A 21,757-nucleotide genomic window follows, 5' to 3' on the forward strand; every position below is an offset into this window, starting at 1 on the left:
TGGATCCTGTCTTGAAATGAAACCCTTTAAAAAGAAAAAAAAAAAAAAGAGTTGTGTCTGGGACCTTCTGGATCTTGGCTGTTATAGGGGCCACCATGGGAGGCCCTTGGGTCAAGAGAATTAACATATGTATGTTTTTTGGGTTTTTTTGTTTGTTTGTTTGTTTGTTTTTGAGACAGGGTTTCTTTGTGTAGCCTTGGCTGTCCTGGAATTGCTCTGCAGACCAGGCTGGCCTGGAATTTAGAGCCATCTGTCTGCCTCTGCCTCCCGAGTGCTGGGACTAAAGGTGTGTGCCACCCCCCCTGGCATAAGGGATTTCCTTATTCTGGATACCTGAGCAAAAACCCACTCTGAATGTGAGCAATGCCATTCACGGGCTGGGCCCTGTCTCTGACGGGAGTCTAGCACGGAAATGTATGTAACCATTGTTGTCTGTGTTTGACCGTAGAGGTCTTGTGACTAGTTCTGTCGAGAGCTCCTACTGCCATGACATCCATGCGAATGATGCCCTGTAACCTGGGACTGTGAACTAAAACAAACCCTTTTTAAGTTGAAGAGATGGCTCAGCGGTTAAGAGCATTTGCAGCAGCTGGGGCACGGTGGCGCACACCTATAACCCCAGCACTCAGGGAGGCAGAGGCAGGTGGATCTCTGTGAGTTCAAGGCCAGCCTGGTCTACAAAGTGGGTCCAGGACAGCCAAGGGCTATGCAAAGAAACCCTGTCTTGAAAAACCAAAAAATCAAAACAAAACAAAACAAAACAACAACAACAACAACAAAAAAACAACCAACCAAAAAAAAAAACAAAAAAGCATTTGCAGCTCTTCCACAGGACTGGACTTTGGTGGTTCCCAGCACCCATGCCTGCCATTAGCAATGACTTCTAAAGAATACGTGATTTCCTCCTGGTCTCACAAAAGCTTGGGGTGCTGAGATAATCTCTGCCGGGCCCCACAGCTGGCTTTGGCTATTGCATCTTATCGTCTTCAGGTGGCCTTTTCTTTTTCTCCCCACGTCTAGAATTCCCTGAAGACAGCGTTCCCACCAGCCCCCCTGTCAACACAGGGGGTCCCCAGTACCCCCAGCAACAGGAGCTGGAGGATCCCTGGAAATAGAACCTCAGCCCTCCGGGACCCCCTGCGTTGGGTGCGTTCTAGGGCTATGGCTGGGTTCTTGTGCACAGGGAAGCCTCCAGCGCTCTGAAGTCAGCACAGAGAGGGGACATCTGCTCGCTCCTTGGACCCACGCCCTGCCGTCTGCACTGCCGCCTGCATCTTTTCCTGTAGATTTTGGGATCCACTTAAGCTTCGAACTTTTTTTTTTTTCCCCAAGAATCTGCTTGTTTCACTGGGGTGCAGCCTCCTGTTGCAGCGTTCGGAGGCCCCTGGGGAAAAACACAGCCAACCAGGGTTAGAACCAGAACGATAGCTTTTGCTGCAACAGGGAAGGTGTGTGACCACAAAGCCAGGGTCTCTTGTATGTAGCCCAGCCTGGCTTCCAATTCGCTGTGCAGCCGAGCCTTGAAATTGTAATTCTCCTGCTTCTACCACCTACCTGCCTGCTGTGATCACAGGTACTCATTTTAATCAGGGTTAGGATCGAACCCTGGACGCTAGGCAAACACACTCTACCAGCTGACCTACGCTCCTTGTCTCATTCAGGCTCTTACAGCTTGCTCTTCTTCTTCTTCTTCTTCTTCTTCTTCTTCTTCTTCTTCTTCTTCTTCTTCTTCTTCTCCTCTTCTTCTTCTTCTTCTTCTTCTTCTTCTTCTTCTTCTTCTTCTTCTTCTTTTTTGAGACAGGGTTTCTCTGTGTAGCCTTGGCTGTCCTGGATTTGCTTTGTAGACCAGGCTGGCCTTGAACTCACAGAGATCCACCTGCCTCTGCCTCCCAAGTGCTGGGGAAGGGATTATAGGTGTTCACCATCATGCCCAGCTCAGCTTGCTTCTCTTTCATGAGCCCCCCCTGAGGACATGATCTTAGCTTGTCCACTTCCCTTCAGGATCCCCAGGATCTTCCTAAGATGTGGCCCATCTGTACCATAGGGCAGAATGCAGCCTTGAGAAGGAAGGAAATTTGCTGGGAGCGATTGCATGTTGGCTTGGCTTGGCAGTGAGCTTCCTGGAGGCAGCCTACTCAGTTTTGCTCAGCTGGTGAATGGACATATCCCTCATTTAGGCAAAGCTCCAGGGTTTTTGCCTCAGTACTTCTTATTGCTGCTATACTGCCTTTCCATGCTTGTCTCATATGTCTGGCATGGCAAAGACCCTCCCTGCCTATGGCTTCATTCTGTTGGGCAGGTTTCCTAAGGATTATATTGAAGCCATACCTTCATGACCGAGTGCTGTCTAAATGAACTGATGATTCCACAATTCCTGATAATGATTTTATAGAATTTCCGACTTGACTCAAGTAATTTAAAAACCCTCCTGCAGTATAGCAAAAACTGTTAGGAGCTCTGTGAACCTCCGTGTGTCAAGCACCGGAATTACACCAAGAGGGACAAGATTGAAACAAATTAATAAAATTAAATACATTCATTGGTTATTGCAAGATGAACTTATAATGAACAAAAGTATCTGGTTGGATATAGTTCTAATGAAAGAACTTAGAATTAATAGTTCTACTGTAACACCCTTTTTATGTAATGATTGTATTTATTTTTGGATGAGGTAATTTTTTCTATACATAGAGAACCTTTGTATTAGATGGTATAAAAACCCATGTCAGAATCAAACAGTCGTTGAAGCCACCTGCTTCATCCAAAAATGTGTCTGTCTGATTATGTCTGTATGTGTACATGTGAAATTGTGAAGCCTGTTAGAATTTGTTTGTTGAAGTTCCATGCTTCATCCAAAAATGTGTCTGTCTGTCTATATGTTTTTATGAATGATCTGTGGGAGCTCCCTATGTTTGTCTGAACTTATGGTTCTTTCTTTTCTTTCTTTCCCCCTTCCTTCCTTCCTTCCTTCCTTTTCTTCTCACCATAACCAGCAGCCCCAAATAGCAAGGCTACAATCCTGAAAGTTTATGAGTTAGAGTATAGAGTTTCTTGCCACAACTAGCAGCCCCAAATAGCAAGACTACCAGCCTGAAAGATTAAGAATTATACAAAGGCTACCAGCTAGAAAGATTAAGAGTTAAAGTACAGTAGCCAGAGCCATCAGCCTGACAGTTAAAGTTCATAGTTTCTCACTGTGATCAGTAGCCCCCAAAAGCAAGGCTACCAGCCAGAAAGCCTGAGAGTTAAAGTACAGAAAGAAAAGCTAGGAGCAACCAGCTCCTAACCCCGCTATGCTTAGAGCAAAAACCTTTGGACCCCCTTTCTTGCTAATGCTGCTGGCCCACCTGAGCCACCCCTGGACCTCCTTTATGTAAAAGCACACAGTGAGATAAGCCAAGCAGAACAAGATGGGGCTGAGAGCCTCCCTCTCGGCCACTTGGCTGTCAGTCAGATGAACCCAGATGCTAAAGCTCCTATGAGAAATGTGTGGCTACGAAGCTGCTGCAGCTTTTCTGTTGTCTGATAGTGGGCCAGCAAGCAAGGTTCCCTGGGAGGTGGGGTGCCCAGACACACAGCCATCTGTACTGAGAAAGCTGGGTTTCTGAGCCTCTCTCTTCCAGGACTTTGCAGCCATCTTGTGTTGGGCACCCCTGGATGATCTGGGTTGTCTCCCCCGGGGCGGGACCCTGGACCTAAGCCTAGCCAGTGTCCCTTGCTGCTCAGGTAAGGAGAATATGAACATCTTAGTGGAGTGGGAACATTGGGGTGTCTTTGAGTGCTGTGGAGAGCCGGAGAGATGGCTCAGTGGATAAGAGCACTGTCTGTTTCCCCAGAGGTCCTGAGCTCAATTCCCTGCAACCACATGGTGGCTCACAACCATCTATACTGGAATCTGATGTCCTCTTCAGATAGAACACTGATACATAAAATAAATAAATAAAATATTTAAAAATAAGAGAGTTGTGGAACCTTTCTTGGCTCTTGGTGAACTTGGGTGGGGGGGGCAAGAATACCAGAAAACTCAATGGCCACTAAAGCCACCCTGAGCTAGAGGCTGTTTTTGCTTGTTTGTTTTGTTTTTTGTTGTGAAATTTTGAAGAATTTATGGATCATATAAGGAACTCTTTTTAAAAAAGATTTATTTATTTATTTAATGTATATGAGTACTCTGTCTTCAGGCATGTCAGAAAGAATCAGATCCCATTACATATGGTTGTGAGCTGCCATGTGAGTGCTAGGAATTGAACTCAGAATGTCAGGAAGAACACTCAATTATCTTTTTTTTTTTTTTTTGAGACAGGGTTTCTCTGTGTAGCCTTGGCCGTCCTGGACTCATTTTGTAGACCAGGCTGGTCTTGAACCCACAGAGATCCGTCTGCTTCTGCCTCCCAGTGTGCTGGGATCACAGGTGTGCGCCACTCACTCAAGGGAGAGATGGCTCCCACATTGGGTACTCTTTAGGAATAAACTTATGATAGATTCATAGGTAGGGCGCTTCACAAGGAGGGAGAGAGGGCAGGGAGGGAGGGTGCAGAGTTCCTGCAGAGCAGGAAACAGTGTACCGTGGTGAAGTCTGGGGGCTTTCTAAAGCATTTGTGGCAGAAGCTGAGTATGGCGAGGGGCGTGAGCTGCCCAGTCCTGTTGGCCCAACCATGAGGTGACCAGGTGCCTCCTCTCAGTTTCAGGTCCTCACGTACAGCTTCTGGGCAGATGTTCGGGAGCTAGCAGGGAACTAGAGTGCTCTTCTGGCATCCTGGGCTCCAGCAAGAATACTCTCAGAACTGCTGCTTCCGGGTCCCTGACTCCCTGGCTGCTGGTACATCACTGGGGCACATTCCATGGCCCAGAAAAACCAAAGTGAGGCAGGGCCCAAAATGCCATCGTTGGAGTCATTTGCTGCCTGTAGCTGTGTAACCAGAGTGGATGCAGAGAGGAAGCACCTCCTGCATTTGTGGAAGATGCCTCAGCCTGACTGAGAATGGGGCTGTGGCTTGGAAGCATGGGTTTGTTCCTTTGAAGCTGTTTCATCCCTGACTGTCATCCTCATCTGGTGTGTGTGTGTGGGGGGGGAGGTATCTTCTGGGTGTCCTAAATGATAACTTCTCCAGGGGGGTTTCAGCACATGTACCGAGCTACCTTTAGGCTTAGTATAGTTTTATATTGTGGTAAATATATAACATACAACTCATCTTATTTATTTAGTTTTTTTTTTTTTTTTTTTTTTTTTTTTTGAGACAGGGTTTCTCTGTGTAGCCCTGGCTGGCCTTGAACTCACAGAGATCCACCTGCCTCTGCCTCCCAAGTGCTGGGATTAAAGGTGTGTGCCACCATCACCCAGCCCAATTTTCCCTTTTTTTTAACCTTATTCACATTGTAATGGGGCCATCAGTGCCACACGCAAACCTGCCTGAATCCCAGTATTCTGGCTCCTTCCAGGGCTGCCTGCATTAATAGCTTTTCTGTTATTGTGACAAAATGCCTGTCAGAGGCAATTTAAGGAAGGTTCAGTTTTGGCCTAAAGCTTCAGTTCATCATTGCGCGAAGGGTGTGGTGTATCCTGAGAGGCAGTGAGCGCAGCTGCTGACATCATGGCCAGCCAGGAGGCGGAAAAAGCTGTTTTCATACCCACCAGCTAGGCCTCTGATCTCCACGGTTCTGCAGCCAACCAGAACAGTGCCACCAGCTGGGCCCCAAGTATTCAAACGCATGAACACAATAGGGAGACATTTCAGACATGGGGGAGGGTCGGACACAACCGGATGGATCAGGAAGGAGTGGGGTCAGTGTTTCTTGCCCTCTGGAGGAGATTTGGTGAGGGTGGTGCCCTGAGACATTCTGGGCCACGTCTGGCATCATGTTTTCTCTCCAAACCTTTGCCTTCTTCTCTTCTGCCCTCAAGTGACTCTCCATCCTGCTCATGACATGTCCACAGCTACCCTTTGCCCCAGGCTGTTTTCAGGGACCTGGGTAAAGACAATGACTAAACCAGGCTGATCAGCTCATTAGATAATTAAATCACATCTCTCAGCGGGGCGTGGTGATCCCAGCACTTGGGAAGGCAGAGGCAGGTAGACCTCTATGAGTTCGAGGCCAGCCTGATCTACATGGTGAATTCCAGGACAGCCAAGGCTGCACAGAGAAACCCTGTCTTGGGGTGGGGGGTTGGGGAACAAAGAACAAAACAAAACAAACAAACAACCCAACCAACCAAACAACCAAAAACCAAACAAACAAAGAAAAAATCGTTTCTCTCCACATTAGCAAACAAAAAGAGGAAAGCATACATGACTCTTCTCCACTGCAGCTTTAGAAAGGCTTTGCAAGCCACTGTGCGGTGTCACACGCCTGTAATCCAGCACTCAGGGAGGCAGAGGCAGGAGGATCACTATGAGTTTGAGGCCAGCCTGGGCTACATAGTGAGACCTTGTCTCAAAACAGAACAAAACAAAACAACCCTAGCAAGCAATAATCAAATAAAATAAATAACTGATAATGGTTCTGATAATGATTACGGCGAAAAGCCCATCAGATGGGGCAAAACACAATTGTTGAACCCAGCTGATACCTCCAGGATGTTCATTGTACCCTTTTTCTACTTCTGAGGCCCACGAATACTTTTGTAATGAAAATGAAGCCACTGAGACAGCGCTTTACTCCCATGGCAAAAGTTATCAATGACGCCAAGTGTGAATGATCAGGAGTTGTGGAAACCATGAGCCAGGTATATGGAGTTCCCTCCGACTCCCTGCCTGGGGTGGGGTTCGGTATGGGTCAACTCCCAGGCTGGTCCCTTCAGATACTTCGTGGGAGCTTTCACCGATGCACAGCCACTGAGGGCAAGGGTTGACTGGCCTCCCCCACCCCGCTTCCTTTCCCGGATGTGGTGGTGTCTGCAGCGGACAGTCCTGTCTGACCTGTTGACCCCTGAGGCTGGGGCCAGGGCTTAGCTGGGCGCATTCCTGCCGTCCCACCACAATGCTGGTCGCCCTGCGCTTGCTTTGTGCCGGAGCCCTGGCCCCTGGGGTGGAAAATCGAGCGGAGCTTTCTGACTGCGCAGCAGACTGCTGGCGTCGCGGGAATCCTCAGGATCAAGCAGACGTCAGCTCTGCCAGGGTGGGGCGGCTGAGCCCTGTGCAGCGGAGCGGGAATGCTGAGGTTGGGCGGAAAGCTGCTGTCCAAGCCAGAAGGGGAGAACGCGGAAGCAAGTCACTAGGGCTTTCTCGCCCGGCTGCTGTGCTTAGACAGGAGAAGGGGGTCTTCGGGGTGGAAGCTAACACTCCACCGACACTCTTCCATACGCAAACATATTTACCACAGCACACACAGCACACACTCACTGCACCCAGCACACCGTAGAAATGCCTCTCCAGACACGTGGTTCACCACCCGTACCTCTGTCCCCTGGTACCTCTTCTACCTTCAGAATATCTGACATCAAGCCCACATGCCCCATCTGCTGGATCAGGGGTGTCAGGTTATTCCTGAAGCTTTGGCAGCCCGAGGCCTACCTTGTAGGTTCCCCTTTCCACAGGCCCCAGGATGCTGGATGCAAGTGGGTAGCCATTTGCGTCCAGGCCTTTAGCAGCCTCAGTCCCCAGCATGGGTCTGAGATATGAGTTCCCAGGGGGACTCATGTCTGCTCAGACCCTTGAGATCCAGGAGACTGGTATTTTGTTTTTGTTTTTAATTTGGGGAAACATTTTTTTTTTCAACCTGCAAGCGGGTCACCATCTGTTGATGGGACATGTTGATGGGCCACTTCCCAGGCTCTGCTCAAGAAGGCTTGAGGCTGCTGGCCAGGGCCAGTGAGTTTGCGTTCCTGTAATCCCACTTTCACCTGGTAATATCCCAAAGCACAAGCACAATGCTGGTAACTTGGGTAAACCAAAGAGAAGCCGAGAGATGGGGCCAAGAATTCACGCTGTCGCCCTGCCCCCCGGATGGCACAATGTATGGCCACAGGCAGGTTGGGTGCTTTATGAACTCTTCACCCTTCGTAGGACAAAATTAGTTTCAGTGTCATCAAGTGACAATGATGGATAACGGTATTTTTTTTTTCTTGTTTGTTCTTAAGGCAATTAGCAATTAGGAAGAAGAGACCATATCTGTTCAGTGATATATTTCAAGCATGGGCTGAGCTGACATTTGCACTTAAATGAGATGCCTGCTTTGGGCTCAGTTTCACAGTTCTAAACTTTAAGCCTGCAATAAAGTGCAAGTGGTCCCAAGAGACCCAGAATCAAGCGCTGGTCCAACAGCCCATCTTCCCTCCATCCCCCACAACCGCAAATCTGATCATCTGAAATCTGTTGATGCATAGAGATTTGTAGTCACGGAGATTCTTGGAGTTCCAGACCTTCAGCTCCATCTCAAGAAAGCCTTGTCACCATTGCCGGTGCAGATGAGACAGTGAGCTCCCGACAGAACAATCCTGCAGGGCTGTGTGACAAGGTTGGGGGCCCTCTGTTCTTCCCACAGGCAGGAGGTAGGCTCTAGGACCTACCTTGGTACCAAGCCCTGTAACGAGTGCTCTTTCCACTATCCTGCATTGTGAGGAACGGCATGAATTCCCCTCCCCTTCCCTCTGGACCGTTCTCACCCTAGAGCCTGGCAATCTCTGTAGAGCTGAGAGCTTTCTCTTTTTCACCCAGGAGAGGCCCCTCTCAGCCACTCACTGGCTTCTCCCAGCCACCAGCATTGCTCTGCTTGCGCTTGAGGGATGATTAAGTCACAGGAACACTGGGATGTCACAGCAGTCCATCTCTGACCACTGGCAGCCTTTAGGTGACTGAGGTCTGGTAGCATAGAAGCACTGGGCAGAGGGACGCTACCCAGCAGGCTCCTCAGAGCACTACATGCTTCAAAACACACAGATTGCTTCCCTCCCCTCCCGGAAACTTTCCATGTAATGCTTCTGGCCATGGTTGGTGTGCAGGAAGCAAAATCTCAGCAAAGAGGGGCGACTGCAGAAGTCCAAGTTGAAGCAATCGGCAGAGCCTGTGGCCCCCGAGGCTTCCCTCTTTGGTCTGCAGAGCATGCTTTCTGATGAGCCTCATGGGATCCTTCCTGGGCATCCCCAGTCTCTTCCTCCGTGTCTAAATGCAGTCTTCCCACAAGGACATGGGACTTAGCACCTGCCTGTGTAATCTCATTCTATAGCTATTCCCTTCTGAAAGGCCATCTCAATGCACCCTCTGAGGTACTGAAGGTTTGGTCCTTGAGTGTGCGAACTTGGGGGGGGGGCGGTCATTTCCACCCCAGGCACCTAGTCACTCAAATACATCTGTGACTCCAGAATCAACGGGCGCTGAGCCTTTGCCATTTTTTTAAAGATGTGTGCAGAATGGCAGAGAATTGTTCTCTAAAAAAATCTTTCTCGACAGAGTTAGTCAGGGAACAGTGTACCCTCTCAGGTCTCATATCAAGAAGGCTCTTTCTTTAACGCATATTTAGTGCCTTATATAATTTATTTTAAGTTGGGAAGTGGGGTATGCGTTTAATCCCCATGCTCTGGAGGCAGAGGCAGGTGGATCTGTGAGTTCGAGGCCAGCCTGGTCTACAGAGGGATTTCCAGGACAGCCAAGGCTACACATAGAGATGTCTCTACTCCCTACCCTAAGGACTTTTATTTATGTGTACATGTGTGTCTGTGTGAGTTAATGCTATGTGTGGGGAATCCAGAGGAGGGCACTGGATCCCCTGGGGTTGGAGTTACAGGTGAGCTGACCAATGAGGATTCTGGAACCAAACTCGGGTTCTCTGAAAGAGCAATGAATACTCTTACCCTCTGAGCCATCTCTCCAGCCCTGCTCCCTTTTTTTGAGATACAGTTTCACCATGTAGTCATGGCTAGAACTTGCTAGGTAGACTAAGCTGGCTGGGAACTCATGGAGATATCACCTGCCTCTACCTCCGGAGTGCGGGAATTAAAGGCACATGGCACCCACTACAGCTAGAGCAGAACCTTTCAGACAGAAACATGCCCAGCCAGACATTGACTGGACAATGATAATCTTGGGTTTAGTGGCTCCTCAAGTTTCCTGAGAGAGTAAATGTTTAGTTCGGTGCTCACAGCAACTTTGTGTTCACAGCAACTTTGTAGCTAGAACAGCCATGCCACCACTGCATCAGGAAACACTGCATCTCCCCTGGGAGGTCAGGGGACAGACCCTTCAAAGAGCTAAACATATGTGCTGGGGCACACCTGTAATCCTGGCACTTGGGAAACTGAGGCAGGAGAATCTCAAGCTTGAGTCCAGTCTATCTACGTAGCTAGCGCCTGCCTGTCTGAAGAAGGGCCAGTGAGATCTTGCCTGAAAAAAAAAAAGAAGTGTATATTTTCTAGACAAGACTCAACTAATAGCAGTCGAGGACTGGAGACACTGTCCATGCAGCTGACCTTGGGCCCAGCTCTGGCTGTCTGGAGAAGCCATGGAGCCTGAAGGTGGAAGTGAGATCCCTCAGTAATGAAGATGCCAGATGAATGAGGCTATGGATTTGCGGGATGCGAGTGGGTGTCCGCCATGACCCCTGGACTCTCTGTAAGCCAGTCCCTGTGCTGGTGACACAAGGGTGAGAAGTTGGAAGTGCCCATGGGTGACAGGTCACCTTATGTACTTCCTTGCCTGTGGCAGGCAGAACAATGGCCATCCACGTTGTAGGCCTTAGGACCTGGAACAGGTTAACGCACAGTACAAAGGGGAATTAGAAGCTCCTGAGATCCCTGAGCCTAGGGTGAACCCGGTAGAAGGAAGGTGTGGCTGTCTTGGGTATTCCCAGCTCCTTCTTCTCCCTTTTGGGACATTCTTTGACAGTTTCATTCATGAGTACAAGTGTCTTGATCATATCCACCCCAAACCTACCCTTCCATTTCCCTTGGGCCTCTAGTAATTTCCCTCCCACCTTTTTTGTCTTCTTCTGCATTGTGGTTTTGTAACTCATGGAGTCCTACATACGGTCTGCATCCTCAGGAGTCCTGAGCCATCCACCCAAGCATGGTTATACCCCAAAAGAAAAGTGACCCCCCCTTCTCCCAGCAGCCTCCAACTGCCAACAGCCCCTCTTCTCTCCATGACGAAATGTTGACCGCTTTGATCTTGTTCAGGCAGCTGCTGCAGGGTTATGGCAGCGTCGGCCAGAAGACAGCATTTCACAGCTCTCCTAGCTCTTAGACCCCTTCTTCTGGGACGTTCCTTGAGACTTGGGTGTGGGCGTTGAGATAAGTGCCCCGTTTAGTTCTGATCACTTAACAGCCATTTGTTCTCAGCACTTTGACTTGTTATGAGTCTGCATAGACTGCTGCCCGTAGCCACAAGAAGTTTCTTGGACCAAGGGTCAGAGCGGCACCAATCTGTGGGCCTAAACATCAGTATTTACAAGGTAGTTTGACAATGTGTCCATTTAGCAAAACAATAGTAGTAGGTTTCCTGCTAGCACCTGTGACTTCACCAGCCATGAGCTTTTAATCAGGTTTACATGCGTTTCCTCATGTGGAGCTGGCCTCAGTTCCATGTAGAAAGTGGGTTCTCCTGTGCCTGGAAGGTTGGCATTGTAGCACAAAGGGAAAGATTTTTTTTCCTTCTAATGCCTGCATATGTGCCTGAGGGCCAGAAGAGGGCACCAGATCTCGTTACAGATGGTTATGAACTACCATGTGGTTGCTGGGAATTGAGCTCAGGACCTCTAGGAAGAGCAGCCAGCGCTCTTAACCTCTGAGCCATCTCTCCAGCCACCTCCTTTTCAGTTTTCCAAGACAGGGTTTCTTTGTGTAGCCCTCACTGTCCTGGAACAAACTGTAGACCAGGCTGGCTTCAAACTCACACAGATCTACCCAAGTCTGCCTCGTGAGTGCTGGGATTAAAGGTGTGTGCCACCACTGCCTGGATGGGACAAATCTTTCTAGGAGGGGTAGAAAGTGTAAGAGCTGCAGGGACAAGATAGTGAAAAAGACTTGGCTATCCTTGGCTTCCTTCGAAGGTGGAGGCAGAGCCACGGGCTGCAAGAAGCTGGAAAAGCACGAAGCTGCTTCTCTCCAAGCCTCCGAGGGACCCCGCCCAGCCAGCACCCTTACTTTAGCTCCAAGAGCTACATTGCGGACCTCCGGCTTCCAGAGATCCGGGACAACCCTCTGTGCTGTTTAAGCCACCCAGACTGCAGCAACCTGAGCTGAGGTAGAATGGTGGGGTGGGTGGGGGGTCCTTCAAGTTCCCCTCTCCAGACTTTCACTGTTTAGTGATACTCAGTCCTGGCTATGCTGAATTCAAGCCCCATAGTGAGGACTTTGCTCCCTACAGTTCACTGAGCCTTTAGCATGTAGGAATCCGTAATCTCTCTAGGACAGGAATATGAGGGGTACACGAGCTTGCTTTGTCCTCCATGGCATTGAGCTATGTGGCACTCAGGAGGGGGGTCTCAGGGTGGTACCTTGGCCCAGTTCTTGCCTGTTGCCCCAGCTTGGTTTCTGTGCACACGCAGGGTCCGTTTAGAAGACAGAACAGAATGTTGTCCTCTATGTTCGGTGTTGTGGGCAGGAACTGAAAACACACAGTCTTCTTGTCTTAACTCAACATTTTTTTTTTTTTTTTTAAGACAGGGTTTCTTTGTGTATCTCTGGCTGCCCTGGAACTGGCTCTATGGACCAAGCTGGCTTCGAACTCAGAGATCTGCCTACTTCTTTAAAGGTGTGTGCCACCATGCCCGGTCCTTAATGCAGCATTTAAAAAAAGTAAAAATGACTTTAAAAATCTGTGATAAAAGATATGAAACTTTATTAATTTTTTGGTGATATTGATGAATATTGAACTTAAGACTTTATTCATGCTAGGTAGGTAAGACTCTACCTAGCCCCCCACATTCCTATCTATCTACCTACCTGTGTATGTATGTATCTATGTACGTATGTATCTATCATCTAGAGGCAGGGTCTCATGTAGCTCAGGCTGGCCTTGAATTTGCTCTGTAGTCAAGATCGACCTTGAACACCCAACCTTCCTGCCTCTGCTTTCTAAGTGCTAGGATCACAGGTGTGTGCCACTACACCTGGCTTATGAGCTCAAACCGAGGGCTCTCACGCTAGGCTGGCATTCTACCAACTGAGCTCCCTTCCCAGGCCTTCCTTGCTTTTCTTTTGAGACCGTTCACCTGTTTTAATCGAAGGCATCACAGTATATTACAAAGAATTTTGGTGTAGTCACGTCTGATCTTTGTTCAGCTTGCTTTGTTCCTCAAAGAGATTTAGGTGTACTTTATATTGTGTACAAGGGATTGAATTCATGATCTCTGGGAAAGTTTTCACCAAACTGTGCTGTGCTTAAATGTGCCTAAAATAAACCGCTCGGGGTCAGACTCCTGAAGGTTGAGGCAACAAGTCAGCTACGTAGTCGTGTTAAACTGAACCGCTTTCTTACCCCCTGGAGATCCTGCTGGCTATGAAGAGGCCCCCACAGGGCGACGCTGGGACCTACCTCCTAGTGTGATCTGAAGAACTAAGTTGTGGTCGACAAGGGTTGGGGGGGACAGAATGTGAGGTGCCCATTGTTTCCTGCGGCATCTGCCACGTTTGGCCTTGTTTCTGGGACCCCAGGAAATCACTCCCCTGGCATCACAAGCTTGTAGGGCAAAAGTGGTCGCTGAGGCCGTTAGGGCCTTTGATCACACACCAGTGCCACATGAACAGGTGGAGCTGAGGGATGCCTTTCTTTCAGCTGGTGGTACCCCAGGCTGAGGCGCAGAACACTCTCCAGCACGGCCTATAAGACCCCGGAAGACTGTAAGTGATTTGCCTAAGCCCTGGACCGCACAGAAGCAGAGGGTTCAACGGCCCCTACTGAAGTCCTATTGGGAAGACTTGAGGCTTTGCTAAGGATGACGGCCATGAGGAGGGGAGTACAGAGCGAGCTGGGCAGGGGTAAGTCCAGAATCACACCCAGCTCATCCTGGGCTGAACAGGAACCAGAGCAGGCCGTGGACAGGATCCTTGGCTGATTTTCTGATTGTTTTCTGTCTCCCTTGACATTTTTTTTTTGAGCTGTGTCCTTTTCTGTCATGAGTAAGAAAAACCAAAGGGTGTTCTGTTTTGAACAACGTGCTTTTACTGGAGTTTGTGAGAGCTGGGTATGGCTTGCCAAGCTGTCACCTCCCCACCCGTGAAACAGGACTCTTTCTCCAAGGGAGGCCCAGTGGATCCCTCAGTACAAGGCATGAAGAAGTAGGGATGTCCCTGGCCTGGAAGGTCAGCTCTTTACAGACCTCCTTGGAGAACCAGCCCCTGCTGCTCAGCATGTGTTGCTGTGTCCGGGGTGGCGAGTGAGCATCCCAGCTGCTGACTGTGCAGCCTCTCTCCCAGCTGAGCACAGGCATTTCGGGAAATCCCTTAATACCCCCATTCTCTGCAGGCGTATATAGGGAGGGCCAGGATGCTAGCTCGACACTGCACTGCCCAGAGGCCCCTGCCTGACTCACTGCCAGCCTTCGGTCCCTGCATCGCCGAGGAGAACATGGACGTCACCATCCAGCACCCTTGGTTCAAGCGCGCCCTGGGGCCCTTCTACCCCAGCCGACTGTTCGACCAGTTCTTTGGTGAGGGCCTTTTTGAATACGACCTGCTGCCCTTCCTGTCCTCCACCATCAGCCCCTACTACCGCCAGTCCCTCTTCCGCACAGTGCTGGACTCAGGCATCTCCGAGGTAAGACACAGCCACGCAGGCTTCTCCTTGCTGGTCAGAGGGGTCTCAGCCTTGTCTAGAGGACAGCTAGGGATCCTTGAGGGGGCACTACTGCTCCCCTCGGGCAATGTCCCTGCGTCTCCAGGCCTCTTAACCTGCGGAGGCTGGTGGGGGAGCCCACCTGCCCAGCTGCCAAAGCCTCTCAGATCACTGGGAATGGGATCTGAGGAGGAGACCTGCCCCAGCCCGACTGGTGTCTTTTCCTCCCATCAGCTCATGACCCATATGTGGTTTGTAATGCACCAACCACATGCTGGAAACCCCAAGAACAACCCCATCAAGGCAAGTTACTTGGCAAAGGCAAGCGTCCTGGGCCGGCCGCTCCCTGTACTTTCTCTTCTTGGTGTGGGGGTGGGATGTACTGTCCGGAAGCCCAGAGAGGAGGGGCTTCCTTACAGAAGGGCAAGAACCTTCTGGAGCTGGCAGAGCTGAGGACGGGGCTCCCTCCCAGCTTCCCAAAGATGTGGCCAAAGAAAGGTCACATCCCTCCCTACCCAAGCGATCCACAGTTCCGGAAGAACTGAGTCTCTCTTTGCTTCAAAAGAAGGCTCCCAGGGCAGATTCAGCCACAACCCTAGGAAGCAAATTGCCCGATTGCTCTAGTCAGGGTAGGGAGCGGGGAGTGCAAATGGCTTTGCGCTGGCGGCCGGCAGTGGCCTTGACAGGTGAGGTGGGCTCCTGGGGCTGTGGACAGATCACAGACTTTAGCCCCACCAGCCAGCCAGTTCCCAACTAGTCAGGCAAATAGTCCCTAATGAACCCACCTCCCATAATCAACCCCAACCAACCAGCTACCCTCAACTGACCAGCCACTTAGCCCGTTGAGACCCACCCAACTCCCAGCCAGCCAGTAGACCGTAACCGAACAACTGGTCAACCTGCAACCAGTCATCCGGCAGTGACCAACCAGCCGGCTAACTCATAACCAATAACTTGCTGTGATCAGCCATGGCGCCCATTCATCGACCGACCAACCGTCCTACCATAACCAGTCCTCCAGCTTATAACCGATTAGCCGGCCACATTATAATTAGTTGGCTGAGGCAGAGCACCTCGCGGTGAATCAGCACGACCCAATCCTTGGGTCTGGCGGTTGATGCTGGTCTTACCTGTGGGGCCAGGTGACAGTCCCAGCCCTATCACGCAAAGGCTTTCTTGGCTTGTGGAAGCAGAGGAGTTGACGGGATTGACTTTTCGTTCTGATGGCTGGGTGCTTCCCTGCCTGCTCTCGTCCAATCCACCCATCAGGGATCACACAGCGGTTCCCCTATCCTTTAATCCTTGGAGCTGGTGGCCCTTTGCAGAGCTCCACACGTGGGTTTGGGTTGCAGGTCCGATCCGACCGGGACAAGTTTGTCATCTTCTTGGATGTGAAACACTTCTCCCCCGAGGACCTCACCGTGAAGGTGCTGGAGGACTTTGTGGAGATCCATGGCAAGCACAATGAGAGGCAGGTGAGTTCCGCTTAGAGCCCCACCTGTATGGATTTTATACTCTCAGAGAGATCATGGCAGGCTGCGCTGGCTTGGCTGCTCCTGCTGGGAGGGAACCACATCCTCCTGTGCTGGGCTGGCCCCTCCCAGGATCATGGAGGTCACTGTCCCCAGCCCTGGTAGGGCCAGGCAGCAGGAAAAGTGGGTCTCAGGGATGCAGGATGAGGACCCTTGTATTGGGCACAACTCTAACTATGCTCCTAGATCTTCTGGATGACAGGGGATTTGAAACAACTTCAAAAAAGGAAAGTGCAAATGGCAGCCCCTTTATACTCCTCACCTCCCCCGCCCCCGCCATATTTTCACGTGCAACCTGGCTCGGGAGGGAGAGCCCAGAGGACAGAAGAGCTAGCATTTACACACACCAAAAAGTTGAGGAGCCTCCTGGTATTTCCATTAGTAAGTGGCAGTCCTGAGGCATAAACAGGTCCCTTGCCAAAAGGGGCAGCCCTAAGGCTCCTGATCATGTGGAGAACTTGCAGGTCTTTGGATTGAGGGAGCCCTAGGCACTGAGGCTGGCTGGTAGTGTCACCTGACTGAGCTAGGACTATGCAGGAGGCTCAGTGAGGCTGGCTAGGTATGTCTTGCCCATTTGGGCCAGATGGCAGAGAGGGGCTAAGAGCAAAGTTCTTAGGCCCAGGACTAGTTTCTCTTGGCTGGGCCTTTTGGCCAGTAGTGGAAGGGTTGTGGGATGAGCCACGCTCTTTATGTGCTGAAGCCAGGACATGGCTTCCCCAACCCTGAGCCAGGCCTGGGGGTCCACCTTCAACCTCTTGGCCTTTGTCCCTTGAGAGGGAGGAAGTCTGGGCTCAGGGACCTGAGTCTAGGGACCCAGGATTCCAGCAGAAGTAAGTTTCCTGACTGACTGAAGTCTGGTCTTGAGTGGACTGCTGACAGCTGGTCCTGGACAGTCTCTGTGGGTCCAGGGGGAGAGGAAACTGGGAGGATAACAGAACCAAGGACAGCAAAGCTCATCAAATCTGCAAAAGCCAGTTTCACAGCACAGGCCCCAAGCAAGCCCATCTTCTGTGGTTGGCCTTTGTCAGAGGTCCCTTGGAAGCTTGCTGTGAAGCTAGGGTTTAAGGGGTTTGGCTGCAGCTCTGTCAATCTCAGGGTGAGGTGGCCAGGCACTGGGGCTCTGATCCTGAAGTCCAGCCCCTGTGAGCTCACCTGCAGCCTGGCCGCCTGGTGGGGTCTGAGAGGTTCCGGTGTGGGATGGCGGCCACTGCCTCCCCATCGCCCCTGACCATGCCCCTCCCCGGTGGTCCCCAGGACGACCATGGCTACATTTCCCGTGAGTTTCACCGCCGCTACCGTCTGCCTTCCAATGTGGACCAGTCCGCCCTCTCCTGCTCCCTGTCTGCGGATGGCATGCTGACCTTCTCTGGCCCCAAGGTCCAGTCTGGCTTGGATGCTGGCCACAGCGAGAGGGCCATTCCTGTGTCACGGGAGGAGAAGCCCAGCTCAGCACCCTCATCCTGAGCAGGCCTCGCCTTGGTTGTCCCCTGAGGCCCCCTGACCCATCAAGCCCAGGGACCACGGCAAAGAGTCTGCCTTCTTCTTACCTTCCTTTCTTCCTCTTTGTTTCCTTCCCATCTTCTCCGAGGGCTGAGGGTTTGAGAGAGTGGCTAAGAGAGCTTGGGGTCTCGGCCTGAGGTGCTGTGGGTTCGGGGTGACCCAGGCTTGACACCAGCCAGTTGGAGGGAACGATGGCATTGAACTCTTGAGATGTGACTGGTCCTCTTGGAATGTGACATCTGAGCGCTGCACCAAAGGCAGAGCGGGCGGTGGCTAACCAACTCTGAGAGCCCTCTGCTGAGCCCCTGGATGGCAGCCTCCCTTTTTTGTGCCCACACTCACGTGTAGGCTCACGTGCTGGGCTCCCACAGCCGGCTTCTCTCATGCCCTCTTCCTGCAACTTTCTCTATGTAGTGTTGCTCTTGGGGACCCTGGTCACCCATGAGAATGGAGCCCCTGGCAGACAATAAAGAGCAGGTGACAGAAGCAATTTGCAGTCTGGTGTCATGCTATCTCCCTTTGGGGTGAGGGCTGGGGTGCCTGGGAGGGTGCGGTAGGCATTTCCTGCCTGCCCTGAGAGGATTTCTGGCATCTCACCCTGCCTCCAAACCACAGCTAGCTCTGCAGTGCTGTGTCCTAACCCACGCTGGAGGTGCCTGTCTCCCTTCCAGCTTTCCTCACCAGAGCACACACAGGACTTTGCAGTTCATGTCTACACAGGGCAGTCTATTGCTGTCTTTTTGGATCCCAGGAGTGGGGAGGCCTTGTCTGGAGGATCACAGCCTTCCACTTGGGGCGAGGCAGCAAGTTCTTAGGAGTGGCACCATGGCCACCCAGGCCCTAGGAGACACAAAACACACATTGCCCATCACATGCATGACACATACCACAGTGCTTATCACAAATCATACACACACACACACACACACACACACACACACACACATGTCCCGTCCAAGGGGAGTTCAATGGGTTCCTAAGGAGGGGTGAAAAGAATGGTGGGACAGAGACTCGAAGAAGGAGGCCAAGTCAGTTTGTCTGATCAAAGCCTCATTTATTTGAAAACTTTGCCCCACTTATATAGGGAGAAGGCAGGAAAGGGGGGAGGCTAATTTACTTCTTCAGGAGATAGCAAGGGTGCCTTCATGGCTTGAATATTGTACCTGCAAGATACCGTAAGGATGTTTCCTTAAGATATCTCAAGGATGCTCTAAGACTAACAAACGGATGTCCTCACAAATCTATCACCCATGAGCTAGGGTCCTAGATAACTCTTCCACTAATTGGCTTTAGCTCTCCACTAAATGACCTTTGCTCACTATTTGGCTTTGGCTTCAGTAAATAGCTTTGGCTCCCGACACACACACACACACACACACACACACACACACGTATACATACACACATGCCATTCATCCCAAACATACAAAACACCACATACACTATGCAGTACACATACAGTGTACACATGATGCCTAATCACACACACATACAGAATCCACCAAACGTACCACATACTCCACATACTGCACCTTGAACACACACACCCACGCACCCATAGCACACACCACTCCCACCATGTTGAACTTGTATAAAATGGCTTTTCCCCAGAGATCCACCTGCCTCTGCCTCCCCGAGTGCCGGGATTACAGGCGCACCAGGCTAGTGCTAGGAAATCTTACCCTGAGGCCCTCTATCCCTTCCTCCCCTCTTTTCTTCCTCCATTTCTTCCCCATGCTACTCTCCTGCCTTTCCTGTACACAGGGGTGTACCTGCCCCTTAAACTTGGGTTTAAAGGCTGTAGATGGGGCTGCTTTGCCCCTCTGAGATGCTCTGGGATCCTTGGGCGGGGGGATCCCCAAGAGACTCTCCTTAGAATAGGAAAAGGTGGTGCTGGGGCCTGGTTTCCCACTCTTCTGGGGCTGCCTGGAGCCTGTGTCTCCCCACCTGCCCTCCCTACCCAGGGTTCCAGGTGACTTCATGTCACACAGCTACAATGGGACCAAGGTCACAAGACACCCTGCAGGCCCAGAGCAGACTGCCATCCTTAGGGCAGCTCTGTGGATCAAGGCTAGATAAGGAGGGTCTCAGACTTACCCAGACTCACAGTGAGGTCCTCTGGGGCAGCAAACAGCAAGGCCTGGAAATCTCCAGGATCCACTTGGGCTCATTTCAAAGACCCCTCCCCCCCACATGCTTAGGCATTGTGGCTGGTGACCCTGACCCCTTTGGGGTCATGGTGAGGTCTGCTGGATGCTGTCCCAGAAGGAGGCTAGGAGGACCCAGCTCTAACACTTGGGTACAACTGTGTCTATGGCTGCCAGCTGGCCTTTCGAGAACTGACTAGCTGTCAGAGGTCACCTGGCCATGGGGCTTCTATCTTTGCTAGTCCCCCAAGCCGTGGGAAGAATTCCTGAACCGTGGGACTAGAGAGCCCAGGGTAGGAGGTGGGAAACAAGCCAGGACAGTGCTGTAGCAGGTCCTGGCGATGCCAAGAGAGGATGTTCACAGGACCCTCGGTCAGCCGTTCGTCCCGGGTGTGAGACCTAACAACCTGGCGATGTTAACATCGCCATCACCGCTATCACCAAGACCATCATGACCACATCATCACCAGTACCACCGTCACTATTCTAGTTTTCTTTCTGTCGCTTTGGTAGAACTCTCCGGCTAAAAGCAACTTCGGGGAGGGGAGGGTTTATTTGGTTTGCACTACCAGGTCACAGTCTATCATGGAGGGAAGTCAGGGCAGGCCCTTCGGCAGGAACGTGAAGCAAAAGTTACGGAGGATGATGTTGTTGGCTGACTCGCTTCACGGCTCAGGCTTGAGGTTAGCTTTCTTATACAGCCAGGACCTCCTGCCCAGAGAATGGTGCTGCCCACAGTGGGCTGCCCCCCCATATCAGTTACACCTGAGGAGACCATCTCCCACAGACAAGTCCACAGGGCAACCTGATAAAGACATTATTACTCAACTGAGACTTTTCTCCCCGCCCCCAGTAATCCTAGACTCTGCCAAGCTGATAAATAATGCTAATTAGGACAGTCACCTTCACGGTGATGCCAGTTTTTACCACCGTTGCCAGCACGGTGACATCATGATCTGCCCAGAATTATAGCAGTGGGTGGGAAAATTCCTTAACAGAGGACCTACTGTGCCCATCAGGGCACTGGTCATGCTGCCAACTGGCAGTCCTTCACGCAACCTACCCAGGAGCCTGGGACCTGGTCACATTCTATTAGGCGAGAGAATCCTGGCTTAGAAATGGAGTCACTTGCGTCGTGTGCCTGTTGGTGAAGGTTCGGGTGGATCCACTTCTGACCTCAAAGCAGTGGTTCTCAGTATGTGGGTCGTGACCCCGTTGGGGGTCAGAAGACCCTTTCACAGGGATTGCATATCGGATGTACTTTTATGGTTGGGGGGGTGGTCACCACAATATGAGGAACTGTATTAAGGGTGGCGCCATTAGGAAGGTTGAGTTCTGGCCTTAAAGCCAGAACTTTGTATCTCCCGTGGAAAGTTATTGTAGCGTCATGGAAAATCTGCAGGCCGGGGTCTGAGGAAGGCAGGTAGGCACTTGTCCTTTTCTGTCAGGGACTTGTTTTGTGACTGCAGGCTGGTTTATCGGTCTCTCTGAGATTACCAGAGTCCCATGTTTCTTTAGCCACGGCTGTGTCACAGTCTCACCACCAGGTGGCAGCAGAGTCTTGCCTCAGAGGCAAGACCTCTGCCAGCACCAACAGCAGCCTTAAGGGTCACCTTCACTGGTCCAGGAGACTGGGAGCAGCCTCAATAAACACCCTAAACAGCACAGGGCCTGGTGTGGGGCCCTCCACGTGTGCGACAAGAAACTGCAGAAGAGGCCCCAAGTCCAAGGGGTCTTGGCCAGCAGAGAGCCTGAGCTGGAGATGCACAAAGGCCCCGTGGGGACCCGTCAACGTGTTTCTTTATAATGAGCCTGTCGGAACAATCAGCGGAAGGAGAGGTTACTTAATGAAGGCCGGCACCGTGCTGGCCTG

At 51.2% G+C, this 21,757-nt stretch overlaps 1 protein-coding gene across 2 annotated transcripts; it reads left to right on the forward strand.

The window, feature by feature from the left end:
• Positions 1–14,314: 14,314 nt before the first annotated feature.
• Positions 14,315–18,227, forward strand: Cryaa (crystallin alpha A). Of its 2 annotated transcripts, XM_021645162.2 has the most exons (4): positions 14,315–14,687; positions 14,940–15,026; positions 16,058–16,180; positions 17,492–18,227. In XM_021645162.2, the coding sequence occupies exons 1-4, from the start codon at positions 14,418–14,420 to the stop codon at positions 17,699–17,701; spliced, it is 690 nt and encodes a 229-aa protein (XP_021500837.2). In that variant the 5' UTR covers positions 14,315–14,417; the 3' UTR covers positions 17,702–18,227. The 2 variants fall into 2 exon arrangements, with proteins under 2 accessions (XP_021500837.2, XP_021500839.2); XM_021645164.2 differs by lacking the exon at positions 14,940–15,026 and having other exon boundaries at positions 14,323–14,687.
• The last annotated feature ends 3,530 nt before the right edge of the window (positions 18,228–21,757 follow it).

This window comes from Meriones unguiculatus, chromosome 16, assembly GCF_030254825.1.
Source record: "Meriones unguiculatus strain TT.TT164.6M chromosome 16, Bangor_MerUng_6.1, whole genome shotgun sequence".
Lineage (NCBI taxonomy): Eukaryota > Metazoa > Chordata > Mammalia > Rodentia > Muridae > Meriones > Meriones unguiculatus.

Bases quoted from the DNA above. Each gene is read 5' to 3' on its own strand.
- Cryaa (XM_021645162.2), top strand. From the start codon at position 14,418: ATGCTAGCTCGACACTGCACTGCCCAGAGGCCCCTGCCTGACTCACTG. The intron at 15,027-16,057 runs GCAAGCGTCCTG...TTTGGGTTGCAG, and splicing joins AGGCAAGTTACTTGGCAAAG to GTCCGATCCGACCGGGACAA. The intron at 16,181-17,491 runs GTGAGTTCCGCT...GGTGGTCCCCAG, and splicing joins GCAAGCACAATGAGAGGCAG to GACGACCATGGCTACATTTC.